General features: G+C 37.4%; 1 protein-coding gene across 1 annotated transcript in view; it reads left to right on the top strand.

Moving 5' to 3' along the window:
* The window catches only part of Cers6 (ceramide synthase 6), a 281,399-nt gene that overhangs the window by 78,273 nt on the left and 185,184 nt on the right, over positions 1–17,942 (top strand). Inside the window, exon 2 of the mRNA XM_076866208.2 lies at positions 5,937–6,042. Coding sequence (XP_076722323.1) covers positions 5,937–6,042 — 106 coding nt within the window. The remainder of the gene's footprint in view (positions 1–5,936; positions 6,043–17,942) is intronic.

Here is a 17,942-nt window from a genome sequence, read left to right as displayed (position 1 = left end):
TTTACCATTTGCCTCCTATAGATCGTGTTGCGTGAATATCTTTACAGCTGTGGCTTTTCTCCTTTGTTTGAAAGATTTCCTTAGGTGGATACTTAAAAGTGGGATTAGTGAGCAAGAGTGTATGGCCATATCACAATGATCTTAATGCCTCTTTTCGTAGATGAGGGAGAGGAGAAGACATGATATTTTTTTACTTCTAGATTATGTTAGAAGCAACTGGGTTTAAATCTTGTCTAAGCTACTTAACTAGCTTTAATACCTTGGGCAAGCACTTGACCTTCTTTGAGCTCTAGTTTATAGTATTGTAAAGGGGGATTAGTATTTACTTTGAAGAGTTCGTGTTGGTTTAAAAGAAGGCTAAAACATTATAAGGCATTTGGCATATAGTAATTGTCCATAACTATCAGTTCCCTTTCTCCCTCTTGGCATCCCTCTCTTTCTTTTCCTGAAACTGTTATCTTAGATAAGATTGTAGCATATGTAGATATTCGCACACAGGTGTGTCTAAACCTGCATCTCCACGTTGATTTTTAAACTCCAGCCCATGCCATTCTCACTGGCTCTAACCTGCTGCACACCCATTACCAGGGGAAGGTTACTGTCTAAGGTTTTGTTTTTATTTTTTTGTTTCTAAAACCTTAAAGATGTTATTTCACTGCCATTGATCCCTCATAATTTCTGACAGGAAATAAATTATAAGTTATTTTCTCCTGACTATAGTATGTACTTTTTCTAGTGGCATAGTAATAACATCTTTATCTTGGTTTTTATTGGTTTGATTCTGATTCGTTCACATTTTTCTCCTTTTGAACGTATTTCTTTTGAGGGTTCTTGAGTCCCTGAATCTTTTGCCAGATTTGAGAGGCTATAGACTATGATTTCTTTGAATATTTTCTTTTTCTTCCTGGCCATTAGGTTTTATTCTTGGGACTCCAGTTACCCTGATGCTAGCCTTTCAAAGTAGTTCCACAGGTCCTCAAAGTATGTTTGTTTTTCCATTTTTCTCTTTCTTCTTCTTTTTCAGATTGTGTGGTTCCGGTTCACTGAATTTTTCTTTTGCATGGTTAGTCCCCTAAGAGTGGATTGTCTTTTCTTGGCTCTTTATCAGCATACCTGATTGTGTCCTGGACATGGCAAAAGTTATATTGTGGACAATCTGGATTCTGTCCATTGTTTTGGAAAGCACTGATGTTTCTATTGAGACGCAATTTACTTAGACTCATGCTGCAGCCTGTCTTGCCTGCAGTGGACAGTGCCTTCAAGTCTGAGATCAGTTCTTGAAACCTTAGCTATTGGTTGCCATTGGTTTCCCTTGTACATTCATGGTTCAGAAGTCAGCCAGAGTCATGCCTGGTCTATACCCACCCAGACCTAGGGTTTGCTTCTCTGGCCTTTTCTTTCTCTGGTTCTCTGATCCCTTTCCGCTTCCCCCAGCCTCCTGCCCTGGTTCCTACAGCTAGAAAGAGAGCGTGTTCTTCTATCAAAGCTATACCTGCCACTGTGACTGTCTGATCTCAGGGTAGAGCTGCAGAATAAATCCATGAGTGAGCAGGCAGGGAGTGCTTTCCTTGCTGGTTGCTGGCTCCATTCTTGACTCCCGCCTCCTTTCTAGTCTCTTTGCTTTTATTCAGTCTCCAGAGCCCTTGACTAGTGAATGTTTTGCGGCTTTTTTTTTTTGTGTGTGTGTGTGGGGGGGTGGGGGGTGCAAGTGAGGGATGAAGTAGTTGTATTGTGCAGTTTGAGTAGAGTTTGTGAGGAGTTTTCAACAACAACAGAACTTCCCTTCCAGGGATTTTTCATTGAAATCTTTATTGAGACAATCGCAAATGCACATACTGTGGTAAGAACTGATATAGGGAGATCTCACAGTCACTTCACCCAGTGACTCCTGATGATAACATTTTACAAAACCTTAGTTTGCTGTCACAACAAGGATAGTGACACTGATACAATTTACTGATAGTATTCAGATTTCTGCAGTTGTTACTTGTATTTATTTGTGTGTGTGTGTGTGTGAGAGAGAGAGAGAGAGAGAGAGAGAGAGAGAGAGAGAGAGAGAGAGAAGGAGAGAAGGAAAGAGAGCGATTGATTTACCACTGTGCAATTTTGTCATGTATAGGATTTTATGTCCACATCATCCTACCAACCATCTGAAAAGTGCAGGAAGTGTTACAGTTGGAAAGGACTAACAATTTCCAGCCATGTTACCTACTGAAAATGATAGACTGTTTTTTTTTAAAGTGATTAGAACAACAACACATACACCGTTAATAATAATAATAATAATATTAATAATAATAATAATATTTTAATCTCCTTGCCCAGGTTGCAAATCTCTTTGAATGTTGAGGTCACTTCATGTTTTGTATATTCCTCTCCCCAGAGCACTGCCTGGGGCTTGCTTCAGTATATTGTGCAGAGACCTTCAATTCATATATAAAATACAACTACACATTGTTCAGTAGAATTGGAAAGTAGGAATGTTTTAGATGTTTTCTCTGCTTTTTAACCAGTATTTTTCAAAGTTTGCATCCTTATTATATTTACTTTCAAATGGAGCACATGAAAGTACTTTACAGATGTTTGATCTTTTGAAGGTAGTGTTGCTGCCTTTGATAAAAAACGTAATTAAATGGGCACTTCCTGGTGGAGGTAATCATCAAAGCTTCAAAGTACACACTCTTTACAACTTAGTATGTGTAGGTTCATCACCCGTCTGTCTCTCCATCTCTGTCTCTTTCTCTCTCCAACAATTCTGTTTTTCTTTTAATTTTTTTAAAAAATTGTTCTAATTAGTTATACATGACAGTAGAATTCTTTCCAACCATTCTGACAGACAATTTTTGTGAACTTATTTCTAATAGGGCCAACATAAAAAAAAAACAACAAAAACAAAACAACAACAACAACAAAAGCCATCTTTCTCAAATGGACCATGACAGAATGTGATAACATTCTGTCGCAACATAGGTTTGACTTGAAAATATTTTCTTTTTCTTCCAGTACTGGGGATTGAACCCAGAGGCCCTCTATTACTGAACCAACCCCCAGCCCTCTTTATTTTGAGACAGGATCTCACTAAGATGCTGAGGCTGGCCTTGAACTTGCCATCATCCTGCGGCAGCCTCCCTAGTTGCTGGGATTATAGGCATGTACCATTGCACTTGACTTTATCTGAAATCTAATATGCTATTTGAGGGGAAAAATAATGCTAGATACTCATTAAATTATTTGATAAATAAACACACATAAAACATCTATATTTTCATATAATCAAGCATACCTAATAGGAAGAGTTATATACCCTTCTTTTCTTTTTTCTCTCATTGGGGATTTGAGATCAACTTTCTCTGCCCATGATATGCAGTTTTCTAAGTCCTAGAAACTGAGTATTTGGCTTTCTGTACTGGATAATTTGGAAAGAGTACCTAGTGAGGCATGGTCGTGCCTGCACAGGCACTCTTGGACATTACAGGAACTTGGGGATTATAGAAATGGCATCTAGTATTGAATGGTTAGTGTCTTACTTTCTGAAGTCCAGATGACTCTGTGCAGATGTGATATTCAAGGGAGTTAAAACATACGGTTCCTGTGGAAAAGTTGTAAGGTACCTACCTATGGTTGTATTTTAGCTGAAATGTTCACTTATTCATCCATCAAGTATTATCAAACGCCTGCAGTGTTACAGACTTGTAAATAGAAACATCCTATGACATAGTAACTTCTTGCAAGGAATTCAGGTGGTTTGATTTATTGTGCGTATACACCAGGGTCCATTTAAACTTTAAAGGTCTTCAAACTTTGCCTTGAGTTCAATTCTCTTAAACTTGTTCATCTCTCCTGACATATACACATACCTTTTCCCCGAATCTCCAGAATTTGGGATTCAGCCTCACCAGTAAATCAGAATGGGGAGCTGATCATGGCATTGACCTTTCTGGGAAAAAAGTGTGCCCTGCTCTGCCTGGGGTTTACAAAGATGAAATCTTCAATCATTGTTAAGCACTTTGCTTTTTAGAAGAAGAAAGAGGACCTTGTCCCTGTTCTTGCTGACATAGACATTTGCTTAGGATCAAAATCAGCAGGTTGTTAGAAGGATGCTGATGACAAAGCCCCAGAGGGAATTTGAACACAGTGTCAAAGATGAGGGCACGGGGATGACAAGGAGGGTTGAGAAGAAGCCACCTTGTATGGGTAGAAGCAAACCATTGGAAGAGTTGATGTTTGGCTTTTTTTTTTTTTTTAACCAAACTAGTCATTACATCATTTTTTCATTTTTTGCTGGCCTTCAAATCTTTTCACACCTCTCATTTTACATTATGATGAGAAGGCAAATAACCAGACAGCAGGAAGTTTGTTAAGGCAACAGTTTCTGGGCTCTGCTATGCTCACTACCCATTAAATTTCATTTCCATTGCCGCTGTAGCTACCACCTTCCCTCCATGATTATTGTTCATAGTGAAAATTTGGGGCCATTGGTAAAAGAATGTACTTCCTATCAGGAAGTTAGGGATATAGGTAATGTGTCCCAGAAAAAGACTTTCATTAAAAAGAATTAAGAATACCTCATTTTAAGAATAATCCAGTTTCTAAAAGATTTATAAATTCTTCCCACCTTTGTTGTAGAGAGCCCAGTAAACAGATGTTACATTGCATTTTCTGTGTATACCTTTCCTGGTTTAAGCTCACACATTCATAATGTTCTTATTTTCATATTTAAATAAGTGTTTTCACTTTGCTTGAATAGGACCCAGTATATTATATCATACTGTGTATTGCGGCCTCATTATACCATTAAATTAAAAAATTCTCTTTTGTCTAACGTTCTTTAATCTCATTGAGTACTAATAAAGAAGTCTCATGTGAAATTTACTCATGATCCATTTTGTACATTTATCCGTTGTTGCTTTACAGCTGGATCACCTTTTATATAACCTTAAATTAGTTTGTGTTAGTAGAAGATGTCCAGGTCAGCTACTGAAATGAGTATTTAGGGAAGCTTATTTCATGAAGTTTAGTCTAAAACGACTCTCAAGTTGTAAATGCTTTTTCCTCTCCACTGTTTTGTTAGAGAAGTCATCCTACCTTAGGGGCCCCAGGCACTTTTCACCCAGTTTCCTTCCATGCTTCATTCACAAAAATGGTCAGAAATGAGGCTCACACTCTTGTTGACATGAGCATGTGCTTAGGATGAAAAGGCATAAACACTTCACACTTTCAACTTGTCAAGGGCATCGTGCCATCTGATGTCCTTCACTACTCCTTGTGAGAAAGCCATAAATAACCATAAAGCTGAGATGGGGGTTGAATACACACACTTTGATTATAGTGACACAAATGGCCATGTTTATGACTAGGGGTGATCAAAAGTGCTCTTTCTTCAGGTGTAGTCAGGTGCTTGGTAAATGATTTCTTATTATAAAAATATAAGATGACTATTGATAACGTGTTAGAAAGAAGGCTGTGAGTCATTTAAAAATCATAGTTGGTTTTGTTTATGTTTCATTTTATGTACTTAAGTTTTTATCTGGTAGTCTTTTTATCTGTTGATTCTCATTAGAACTAGAAAATGGGGGGGGGTGTTAAATGTTCTGTTTATTTAGTTTCCTTTTGGAGATGGGGTCGCCCAGGCTGGTCTTGAGTTCAGAAGCTCAAGTGATCCTCCTGCCTCAGCCTCCTGAGTAGCTGGGACCAGGTATGCGCGACCACACCTAGCCTAAATGTTTTAAAAAGATTTCTTCTTTAGAGTTACTGTTGGGGGACTAAAGAAAAGAAAAACAGTTAAGTCTATATTATAGTTACCCTGGTAAATGCTGAAAATGTACCCCCATAAAATCCTGCTGGTAGTTTATTGACATGATTGAGTAATGTTTAACTGGTGGCATTAAGAGCTGCCATAGAAAGAATAACTTCTGACTTTCTCTCTTCATTTTCAGATTTGTAGCCAAACCATGTGCCATCGCCCTCAACATTCAGGCCAATGGACCACAAATTGCCCAGCCCAATGCCATTCTGGAAAAAGTCTTCACTGCGATTACAAAGGTATGAATGTCCCTTTCTTGGTGTGATTGCCACCACCACCTTCTCAGGCTGCTGTCAGACTCTGCTCTCTGGATTTTGAGACTCAGCTTTTGCCCTGCCTGGTACCTGAAGGTGGTTTCTCAGAGAGAACACAGATATTGTGAATGAACCCAAACAGTAGTCACTGAAAGAAGGAGGGTATGTTCTAGAGCAGCTTGTTAACTCCCAAGTTGTCTGTGACAAACAGTCTTGATTAGATAACACCTTGTCCAACTCTGTGCCTCTTTCAGTTTCAGGAGACATAGAGCAATACAGATAAGGCCTGGGTGGGACTCCGCAAAGGTAAAGAATAAGGATTTATGCCCATGAAGAAACAGGACCTGTTTGCTTAAAATGTCTATATATTCTGGGAGCTGTAATAATTAGATGAATGCATGATTAAAGAAGAAAAGAATTGCAAGGTGAAAGGTCAAGAGAGTTAGAAATGAAGATATAGCTTGACGGTGGAAATGACCAGATGCCCAATCAGGTAGGGGTTCCAGTCTCCCACTTAGAAGTAGGGAGAGGAAAGCAGGGGAGGGCAGAAAAGAGACTGCCTCCCCTGCTCCCCACCCCATCCTGAAGAACAGAGGGGAGAGGAGAAGAGAGAACCAGAAACCTTCAGCCCAGAGAGGGAAGCAAGTAAAGCAGTATCCGCAGCCATGTTTCTACTCTCTCTCTGCAGATCTTGCCCAAGTCTTCCCTTGCTCCTGCCTGAACAAGAGCAGAAGCATGACATTCTTTGAGAAGAATTGTGTGTTCCTATATTAGATGATTCATTTCCCCTTTTCCATTTTTCTGCAAAGCTTCATTATCCAGGCTTCTAAGATGTCATCTGATAGTGTTAAGAAAAATTCTCCTCCTTTTTGGGTTTTTGTGAGGCTAACCATTAGTAGTGTCTGTTTCTTAACTTAGAACTCTATTTTTTGGAGGAAGGGGATTGAACTCAGGGGCACTCAACCACTGAGCCACATCCCCAGCCCTATTTTGTATTTTACTTAGAGACAGGGTCTCCTGAGTTGTTTAGTGCCTCTCCATTGCTGAGGCTGGTTTTGAACCTGTGATTCTCCTGTCTCAACCTCCCCAGCTGCTGGGGTGTGCCACCAGGCCCGGTTTATTTTACAACTCTTAATTCAAGTATCTACTCTTGTTTATCGTCTTCATTCCTACCAAAATTCTCTAAGGGTTTCCTCTCTATCTTGTAAACAATTGTATTTTTTCTTGGGAAAAGTATAAAAGCACCATCTATTTTTTTTTTTTTTAACATCTCTGCAAGGAAGGAAAAAAATAATGGAACTTCAGAAAAAGCTCTTGGTAGCTTTGAGGGATAATTTTAGATTTCCATGTTCCAATCTCAAGGGATACATATTCTATGGTTTTTAAAGGAAGAAAATATTTAGAAAAAAAATACCTCATGTTTTCATTTAGTGTATTGATTTACTGCAGTAAGACATTTTCTCTCTCTTTGTACCAAACAGATGTGCAGGGAATTATTTGGGTTTTCTATTTTGGTGTTGGGAATTGAATGCACACTCAGCATGTGCTGTCTCCTGATATAGACCCCAGCCCCCAGGTGCATTTTTTATTGCTGTTACAGCTCATAGGTATTTCCCTGTAAATGCATTAGGTATGCAGTATTCTAAATGAATAATAAAATTAGTTTTTTATACAAATTTTGTGCAGGACATCCTTTAGATATCCTGCAGTGGACATTCTATCTCACTTGCCTTATGCTTATCATGGTTACTGGAGAAATTTCCCCTGTAAAGGTACTAGAAAGGTTTTGCAGCTAGGTTTACTTCACTGGAGCTTATTTGCTTCTAGTTCATTTTAATGATCGTAGTCTCTTTGTTTCCAAGGTGATGCCTCTGGAAGTTTTTACATGATTAAAACAGAGGCCCTTTTTTTAAAAATATAAATGCAGCGAAAGTGTGAGCTGTTTTTCCTTGGATTCTTTGTGGTTCTTTGGTCTGACCTGTGATATTAAAACAGGTTGTCTGGGCTGTGGGTGTAGCTCAGGGGTAGAGCGCTTGCCTAGCACATGTGAGGCACTGGGTTCCTATCCCCAGCACCATATAAAAATAAATAAATAAGAAGGTAAAAAAATAATAATAAAAATAAAAACAGGTTGGCTGACTGCTGTACGAAGAGCACAACTTGGAGAATTCTGGCAAATTGTCTGCGAGTTTGAATGATTATCCAACGGCCTGACCCTGATCATGGTGCCAAGTGACCTTTGGTAGAAGGGCAGGGTTATCTTCCCCCAAGTTTGTAGGCATATAATCCCCCCCAAAAAACCCTTAAGTCTCCTATGTCCAGGAAGGGTCATACAGATTTGGGGGAACAGTGTGGAATGAAAATGTGGGAGTCCTTGTTCAAAAAGCACAGAAAAGTACCATTAAAGGTATAAAAATAGAAATTGGTTTTCTTTTTCTCACAATTTCTCATTCAGTCTATGGAGGTGCTTTTGTTTGCTGTGTCATGTCATGCTGCCTAGTCAAGAGTGGCACGTACAGTTCCTCCCAGGTGCCCAGAGGCCCCACTCTGTGACCTAGTGTGCTTTCTGGTCACAGCTGTTGGGTTTCCCTTTTCTCTAGGCAATTGCAATTTACTGATCTGTGGCCATAGGAGTGGGGAGGTTGAGGCAGGCCCCCGCACTGTCCCTGGACCCACTGTCCCAACACATAGTGGACATGTGACCTTGACGAGCATTGCAGTCTCCATGCTCAGGTTAGGGGTGAGCAAGAGGCTCACCCCTACTGAGGTGGCTGCTCCTTGCCCCTCCTTCCATGTTCCCTCTCCTCCCCTTGCCTTCACTCAGGTAGGGGTGGGGAGGTGGTGGGAGTGAGGAGATGGGGAAGGGAGTGACCAGGAGTCCATCTGGGGGGTATGGTAGGCTGTATAGAAGCTAAGACTCCAAACACCTGGCACATACTCCATGACTCCAGTAGACTTCCCTTGCAAAATAGAGATCCCATGATAAAATTATGAAGAATTTCAACATGGCAGCCATGGAGCGTGAAACCACAAGTTGAGCCCTTCTGAATGTGGGGCATGCCCTGTGGAATTGTACTGGTCTACATAGCTCTAATCTGTTACATTACCTGATAAGTTTGAAGCTCTTACATCTTCCTGCAGCTAGTCTGTCTGTCTCTCTCTTTTGGTGCTGGGAATCCAACCCAGGCCTCATTCACAGTAAACAAGTTTTCTATCACCGAGCCTTCTTTTGAGATAAAAATCAGTCAGTCTTATTGTCTATGTCTTTCTCCTCCTCTCTAACCCCCAAATCTAAGGTTTTCTAAACATCTTAGAGATCCTGGCCCTCTTATAAAATAGTTAGCAGCTTTGATGTTTGAGTCAGTCAGAACTGGGTTTGGATATTGGAATATCAGCTCCTGCTTCCTAATGTTGTGGCCATCTGCATGTTTCTCAATCTCTCTAGGTTGCAGATATCTCATTGATAAAAATCTTTGAATAACTTTCCCCCCAGGCTCTCATGATGACTAAATAAAATAATGCAGGTAAGTCATTCATTACATGACATAGCATCTGTCTGGGGCAGTGTTTTTACACTCTCATTTGCATAGAATCGCCTGAGGAGTGAAAATGCAGGTTGCTCTGTTATATTTAGAGAGATTTTTGAATCTCTAGCCTTGGGATAGCACCAAAGGACCACAGCTGTGGTTGTCAGTTTCATTCGAATAAACAGAATGATTACTTCTCTTTGGAGAATATGTTGAGCATGTGCTTTTAGCTGTGGTATCCAGAGTTGTCTGTGTATGTATGGTCTTAACATTTGAGGGTTTGCACATATTGTTTGCAAAAATCTACTAAATCAATGACCTCACTTTTCTAATCAAATTCTAAAGCTATGGGGGTAAGAATATATGTCAGTTATAAAGCCAGGTTTTATGTTCTAGGGAGATCATATCATAATCCACTTGTGCCATGTTAGACTGTGTTTAAAAACTGTAGGCAAATTCCTTATCCCAGCCCTTGAGGAGACTATTAAATAATTAATTTTATCTGACCAAAAGATCACTGGGAAGGCTTGTGAGTTTTGAATATATTTAAACTACAAAACTAAGAGAGAAAGAAATGTAAAGGGAGCTGGGATTGTGGCTCAGTGGTAGAGCACTTGCCTAGCATGTGTGAGGCACTGGGTTTGATTCTCAGCATCATATATAAATAAATAAAATAAAGGTCCATTGACAGCTAAAAAATATTTTAAAAAAAGAAATGTAAGTGTTGGTGACAGAACAGAAGGTTAACATTATATGCCCTCACAACATAGACATGATACAAGTGACTATTGAGGGGAGAGGGAAGGCAGGTGAGGTTGAGTGAATTCACTGGTTGCATAATCTCTCATGTGGGAGTTGGCTTATCAGTCAAAGCTCCCAAATCAAATAGAAGTATAAATATGTTTAGTAGCACAAGAGTAAACTCTAAGAAAGATAATACTATTGACTAGTATTGGGTATTGGAGGAGAAAGGGAAGAAGAAGAAATAATGCTGGTTTTAGTTATTGCTCACATGGATTTATTACAGATGGAAAAGAAATAAAGAGACATGTAATTATACAGTTAACCACCAAAACAAAAATTGCACACCAAAGGAAAGAAAAATAAAGCAAACTAAGTAGTAAAATATATTTTTTTTAATTGTGAAAATAGAAAGCAGAACATAATGAAAGTAGAGAACTATAAAAAAAAAACTTTATCAGTCACATCAGTGCATACAAATGGGTTTAGTTCATCTAGTAAAAGTATAATTCAGGGTTAGGTTATGATAGGGGTTGAATTATGCTCTGCCCCTCAATTTCATACGTTGAAGTCCTAACTTCCTGTACCTTAGAATGGAACCTTATTTGGAGAAAGATATTTACAAAGATAATTAAGTTACAGTGGGGTTAATAGGGTGGGTCTTAATCCAGTATGACTGGGGTCCTTATTAATAAAAAAAAAGAGGGGGGGAATTTGAACAGAGACAGGCAGGAGGGGGATGATTGAAGACACACAGGGAGAAGATAGCAATCTACTTGCCCAGGAGAGAGACCTTGAACAGATTCTTCCCTGTGGCCTCAGCAGGAACAAACCCAGCAGGCACCTTGATCTTGGCCTTCTAACCTCTGCAACCCCAAGACAATAAATTTCTATCATCTATGCTACTCAATTTTTGGTACTGTACCTTGTTATGGCAGCATTTGCCAACGAGTAGAGTTACAAACAAAGTATGTAACTTTGAGATGCCTTAAGGCAAAGAAATTTAAAATGTTAAAAATAAAAGTGAGGTGATTATGTCCAGGCAAATGTAAATAATAAAGGAAGTAGGGTTTCTAAAAGCATTAAATGAAATAAAGAGTTGTCTTTTTATTGCCAGAGGATACAATTCATAATGAAAATACAAGAGTTACAAATATTTTATATGCATTAAGTAGTGTACCTATATTTTCATAAAAAGGGATTATAGAAGAAACAAATACAATACCAAGAAATTTTAATTTACCTCTGGGTCATGACAGATAGATCCTGTGAACAAAATATAAAATAGAATATAGAAGTTCCTTTGAGTATAATAAATAAAGAAAATCTAGGGGTAAATTTAGAATTTTGTGTCCTGGAGACTATACTTTCTTTTCAAGTGCCTACCAAATACTTCCCAAAATTGTGAGTTATGTTACAAGTCTATAATAAGGTTTAAAAATTAGGCATAAATTAATAATATTAGAATAATAAAAACAGAAAAAAAATAAAAAGGTGTCTTGCTCTCAGGAATATCTGAGTGCTATATCTGAGTGCAGCACAATTCACAATAGCTAAACTGTGGAGCCAACCTAGATGCCCTTCAGTAGATGAATGGATAAAGAAACTGTGGTATATATACACAATGGAATACTATTCAGCATTAAAAGAGAATAAAATCATGGCATTTGTAGGTAAATGGATGGAGCTGAAGAATATAATGCTAAGTTAGCCAATCCCAAAAAACCAAAGTGAATAATTTCTCTGATATAAGGATGCTGATCCATAATATGCTGCAGATGGAGGGTGGGTGGGAGGATTAAATAAACATTAGCTGGGGCAAAGGGGAAAAGGGGAGGGATGGTAAGGGAGGGAGTATAGGGGGAGGAAAGATGGTGGAATGCAATGGTCATTATTCCCCTAAGTACATCTATGAAGACACAAAGGATGTGACTTTACTTTGTATACAATCAGAGATATGAAAAATTGTGCTCTATATGTGTAATATGAATTGTAATGCATTCTGTTGTCACATATGACAAATTAAAATTTAAAAAACCCTTTATTTTATTTTATTTTTAAATTTTATGTGGTGCTGAGGATCAAACTCAATGCCTCACACATGCTCAGCAAGTACTCTACCACTGAGCTACAAGCCCAGCTCCTCTGAGTGCTATCTTAATCAACTCTTGATTAAAAACAAAATTCCAGAATATTTCATAAACAAATAATGAAAGCAGTTCTTATTTGTGCCATGCCAAACAGTGCTCAGCTGAAACTCATGAATATATGAAAAAATTGCCACTTTAAACATTAGAAAAAGAACAACAAAATAAATGGAGATAAGCAAAAGGCAGAGACAATAAAAGTAAAAGCCAAAATTAATGAGTTAGCAAAACAATAGAATTAAGAAATTTTAATCTGAAAGCACTTCACTGGTTTAGTTTTTTATAATAGAAAATCAGTCCCATAAAGAAAAAAGACTAAGCATGCACAAATAGTGATATAATAATTGATAACCAACAGAAGCAGAGAAAAATTGAGGGACAAACAAAATGGGAAAACTTGAAAAAAAAAAGAAATTATTCTCACATTAAAAATAAGATATAAGGAGCTGGGGTGGGGGGTGGGGGCAGGAGTTTGCTGGGAGTGGCCTTGCCCTTCACCCTGCTTACTGTACCCTTTCACCTGCATGCTCCATGTCAGACATTGGCCTCACAGTCCATCAACTGATTTACTTAAACCAAGAATAAAAATTCTTCTCATGACGAAATAATTATTCTAGAAAAATCATAATTTTCTCTGTGTACTTAAAAAACAAAACTGCAAAAATGTAGCCAGCTCAGATGATCTAACAAAAAAATAATTCTCTTTTTTATTCTTTTTTTCTCATTCTCACAAAACAGGTATTGAACATATGGGCATGTTTTTTTTTTTTTTATTGCTCAGATGATTAGCATTGCTAATATAGGTTAATGCCTAAATTCACACCCTAATGTATCAGAAATTATATTTGCCTTTTCCCTTTTTTGAATTGTATATATTAAAGGCATGCAATATGCATATCAAAATATGTTCCTATACAACACATATATATTTGATATACATGGTGAAATGGTTACTGGGGTCAAGCAAACTAGCATATCTGTCTTGCAAAAGAATTCTAACATCTTCAAAGCTGTTTAAAATTCTCTTAAACTCTATCATAGCACAGAAAATTTGAAAAGTCATCCAAGTCTCTTTGATGTGGCAATAAAACATTCATTTCAAAGCCTGACAAAATTCTCAGCAGCCCTCCCCACCAAAATAATAGACACCAATCTTACTCACTAATATTGATGAACATTTTAAAATAAAAGATTAGCAAACAGAATCTAGTTTTCAATGAGGAAAGCTGAATGATGGTATCGCATTAAAAGAATTATTTGCCATCACCAAATAGAGTTTGTTCTAGGATTGCAAGGCCTTCCCTGTATTGGATATTTTAAAAATAACCTATGTAATTCACCGTATTAGTACATCTAAGGTGGGCTGGATTGCAGGTAAATTGTTATAGTGCTTGTCCTGGGTTTGGTCCCCAGCACAGTAAACAAACAAACATCTGAGGATCAAAAACAAAATACATGATGCTGCATGGTTACTGAGTCCTAACATATTTTTGATTAAAATAAAATTATGTGACTAGGGACAGGTGCTTTACATGTAAATATATTTGTATCTCAGTCCCCATTCTGGCCTCTTGCTTAACAGAAAACTAAAGTATTTCCACTAACGTCCGGAACAGATAGGAGTGCCTCTTATAACTATTGTTCTGTGTTGTGCCACATTTTACATTGAACTAGCACATAGGTAAGAGAAAGAAAAATGTTCCTGAAAATTAGGAAGAAGGAGGCGAAACTATTGCTATTTGAAGATGTATTCATTGAGTTCCACTATGAACTAGGTCTTGATGAAAAAAGATACTGAAATGTTTCTTTGAATATGGATCTTATATTCCAGTAATGGACTATTATGTGATTGTATCCAATGCAAAAGTATCACAAAAAAATATGAAATTTTAATACAAAATCAGTAACCAAAATCCAGTAGCTCTCATATACATGCAAACAAGAAACAGTTAAAAGGTTATAAGAAAGCAACTTATTTACAATAGAAACAAGCAAAAAAAAAAAAAAAATCCACAGGAATAAAGAACAAAGTATGTGTAAGACTTGTATGAGGAAAGTTTCAAACATTCTTGATGGACACAAAAAACAAATTGAATGATAATGTTATTTCACCCTATGTTAATTTAAGAAATTGGTATGATCTTATTTAAAATACAAACAAGTTTGTTTGTTTGACCACTTGTTCATTTTGAGAATGGACAAGTTAATTCTAAAACTCACACAGAAAAATAAACAAAGACTTCTGAGAAAACTGACTGTATATGACTGGCACATAGACAGTGAAGGAGTAGATTGGTTATTCTGTGGGGAAAAGAGGAGTGATGATATTGGGATTTAGGGTGGCCATTTGGAAAGAAATAAAGTTCTATTTATAACTCACACTTAATGGCAGCATATCTTCTAAATGCAGTAAAAATGTCAATGCATCAAAACCTTGAGTGTATTAGATGAAAACGTGGGAGAGTTTTAATAACATTTGGAATTTAGAAACTATTGCATTTAGCAACCATCTACAAATAAAAAACAAGCAAACAGCACATCAGCAAATTTTAAAACACAAATGACATAATGGTTAAAAAAAAACCATGCAACTTATAGTACAGAAAAGAGTGCAACCACCCTAATAAATGAAGAAATCCTACAAATCAATGAAGAAAATCCCAACAGATTAAAAAAAAATTAAGCAATAAGACATGACCATACTCTTTAGGAAAAAGTGAAATGCAGGTGATTTTTTAAATGTATGAAAAGATGCTTATCTCATAAAAGGGGGAAAAATCAAAACTATACCAAGATACTATTTTTAATATATCAGGCTGAAAAAATAAAGAAGCTTGACATCTTGTTCTCTTAAAGAGACTTAGGAAATAGATACTCCTGCTTGTGAGAGTATAAGTTGATAAAATCTCCAGTGAAAGTACTTTATTAATAGGGAGATAAGATACTAAAACACAGACGCGTTTGATAAACAACTTTCACTTTGAGGAAGAGATCCCACAGATAAACCTGTACAAAATGACTCATGGCAAGCTTATTTACCTTAGCATTGTTTGTAGCAGAAGTTTGGATGCTACTTAAATGTCTGTTCACAGCAGAATGGGTAAGTAATTATAGTACATCTCTACCATTCTACAAAACAATAAGAGCATTTCTGTACACTGATATGGAAATATCACGAAGTCTAGAACACAGTCCACAGTGTGACCATTTGTGTGACCAGGCACATTCAATTTTGCTTTTACTTATGTAAAATAACTGGAAAGAAACTGATTTAATAACTGTGGTTGCCTTTTAAAGAAGGGAAAGGAGAGATTTAAAGAACAGGAACAAAGGTAAAACTTTGGACAATTTAAAATTTGTGAGCCATAGGAATATTGTTTCAATTAATAAATTAGAAAATAAATTGGAATTAAAAATTAGTTTATTTAGGGAAATGTTATAGCCAAGGTGTGTTGTAGGCATTTTTTTTCTTTTTCCTTCAATATTTTTGATTAGGGGAGACATGAGAATGTGGGTGGTGTCATTACTATGAGAAAGGGCTCAGGCACATGCCAGTGGAAAGTTGGCAAATAACATTTATAGGCACAGGTCAGCATATTTTGTACACTGAGTCCACTAGGTGTGTTTTCTGGGTGTCTTGACTACTTTAATCAGTTCACGAGGCCACAACAGAATACCACAGACTAGATGGCTTAAGCAACATTTATTTATTCCTCACAGCTCTGGAGAATGGAGGTCTGAGCTCTGGGTGACAGCATGGTCCAGTTCTTGATGAAAGCCCGCTTCCTCAAATAGCAAGAGTTGGGAGGCCAGGGGAGGAGGGGGAGGAAGGGACAGAGAGAGAGAGAGAGAGAGAGATAAAGAGAGAGAGAGAGAGAGAGAGAGAGAGCGAGCACATGCACGTGGGACGTGGGTAAGCACTCTGGTGTCTTTTCTTTTAAGTGTACTAATCGTTCAAAGGCTCCACTTCTTAATACCATCATATTGGAGATTAGGGTTTCAATAGGTTAACTTTGTGGGGTAAACAAACCCCTTGAGTTGCTTGAGATGCTTTTAGAAAGATGTTATGTGTTTTGAACATAAAGGAGTGCTGTATTTTGTCAAATGATTTTTCTGTGTCTATTGAGATGATCATATGATTTTAACACCATACTACAGGAGCACAGCCACATCAATGTTTATAGCAGCACAATTCACAATAGCTAAACTGTGAAGCCAATCTAGATGCACTTCAATAGATGAATGGATAAAAAAAAATGTGGCATATATATACACAATGGAATATTACTCAGCAATAAAAGAGAATAAAATCATGGGATTTGCAGGTAAATGGATGGAGTTAGAGAAGATAATGCTAAGTGAAGTTAGCCAATCCCCAAAAAACAAATGCTGAATGTTTTCTTTAACTTAAGGAGGCTGATTCATAGTGGGATAGGGAGCAGAAGCATGGGAGGAATAGACGAACTCTAGATGGGGCAGAGGTGGAATGTGATGATCATTACTATCCAAAGTACAGGTATGAAGACACAAATTGGTGTGAATATACTATGTATACAACCAGAGATATGAAAAACTGTGCTCTATATATGTAATAAGAATTGTAATGCATTCTGCTGTCATATATAAATATAAAATAAGTAAAAAAATTTTAAAAATGCCAATCATGAGAAAAAAAGGTGTTATGTGTATATTACACACATAAAACTTGAGGGGTGGCCATCCTGCCTCTCCCTGCCCTTTTTTTTTTGTACTGGGGAATAAACTCAGGGGCACTTAACCACTGAGCCACCTCTCCAGCCATATTTTGTATTTGATTTAGAGACAAGGTCACACTGAGTTGTTTAGCACCTCTCCATTGCTGAGGCTGGTTTTGAACTTGCGATTCTCCTGTCTCAGCCTTCCAAGCTGCAGGGATTACAGGCGTCCTCCACTACACCTGGCTCCTCCTCTCCTTTTGTTTATTTTCTCTGACCATGAATATCAAAGCAAAAATAGAATAGAGAAATAGAACTCACTTGGCCTTCTTTTGTTGAATAACAGGGCACACTCACATGATTGTTGGCAGATTGTTCTCTAACACTGAAGAGGATGAGAAAAAAGAAAAAACTAATTTTATAAACATTTTCACATTTAGTTCTTACCATAATCACATTTAGGTTGATAAGTTATTATTATTATTATTATTATTATTATTATTATTAATTATTATTAACAGTGCCAGGGATTGAATCCAGGGACTTGTGCATGCTAGGCAAGTGTTGTACCACTGAGCTATAGCCCCTGTCCTCAACCCTTACTTCTATAGATGAGGAAACAGAAGCTCAGAGAAGTGAATGGAGTTGAGGAATTGAACCTATATACCTGTCATTTCAGGGCCAGCTGTGTCCTCTCCACCTACTTTATTTCTTCAGGTAATGCATAGTATTAGAAAAAGACTTGATGTGGGATTCGTGGTCAAAAGGAATGACCA

The sequence above is a fragment of the Callospermophilus lateralis genome, chromosome 9 (genome assembly GCF_048772815.1).
Source record: "Callospermophilus lateralis isolate mCalLat2 chromosome 9, mCalLat2.hap1, whole genome shotgun sequence".
Taxonomy (NCBI): Eukaryota; Metazoa; Chordata; class Mammalia; order Rodentia; family Sciuridae; genus Callospermophilus; species Callospermophilus lateralis.
Note: the sequence above shows the minus strand (reverse complement) of the source record. Positions and strands in the feature narration are given on the sequence as shown.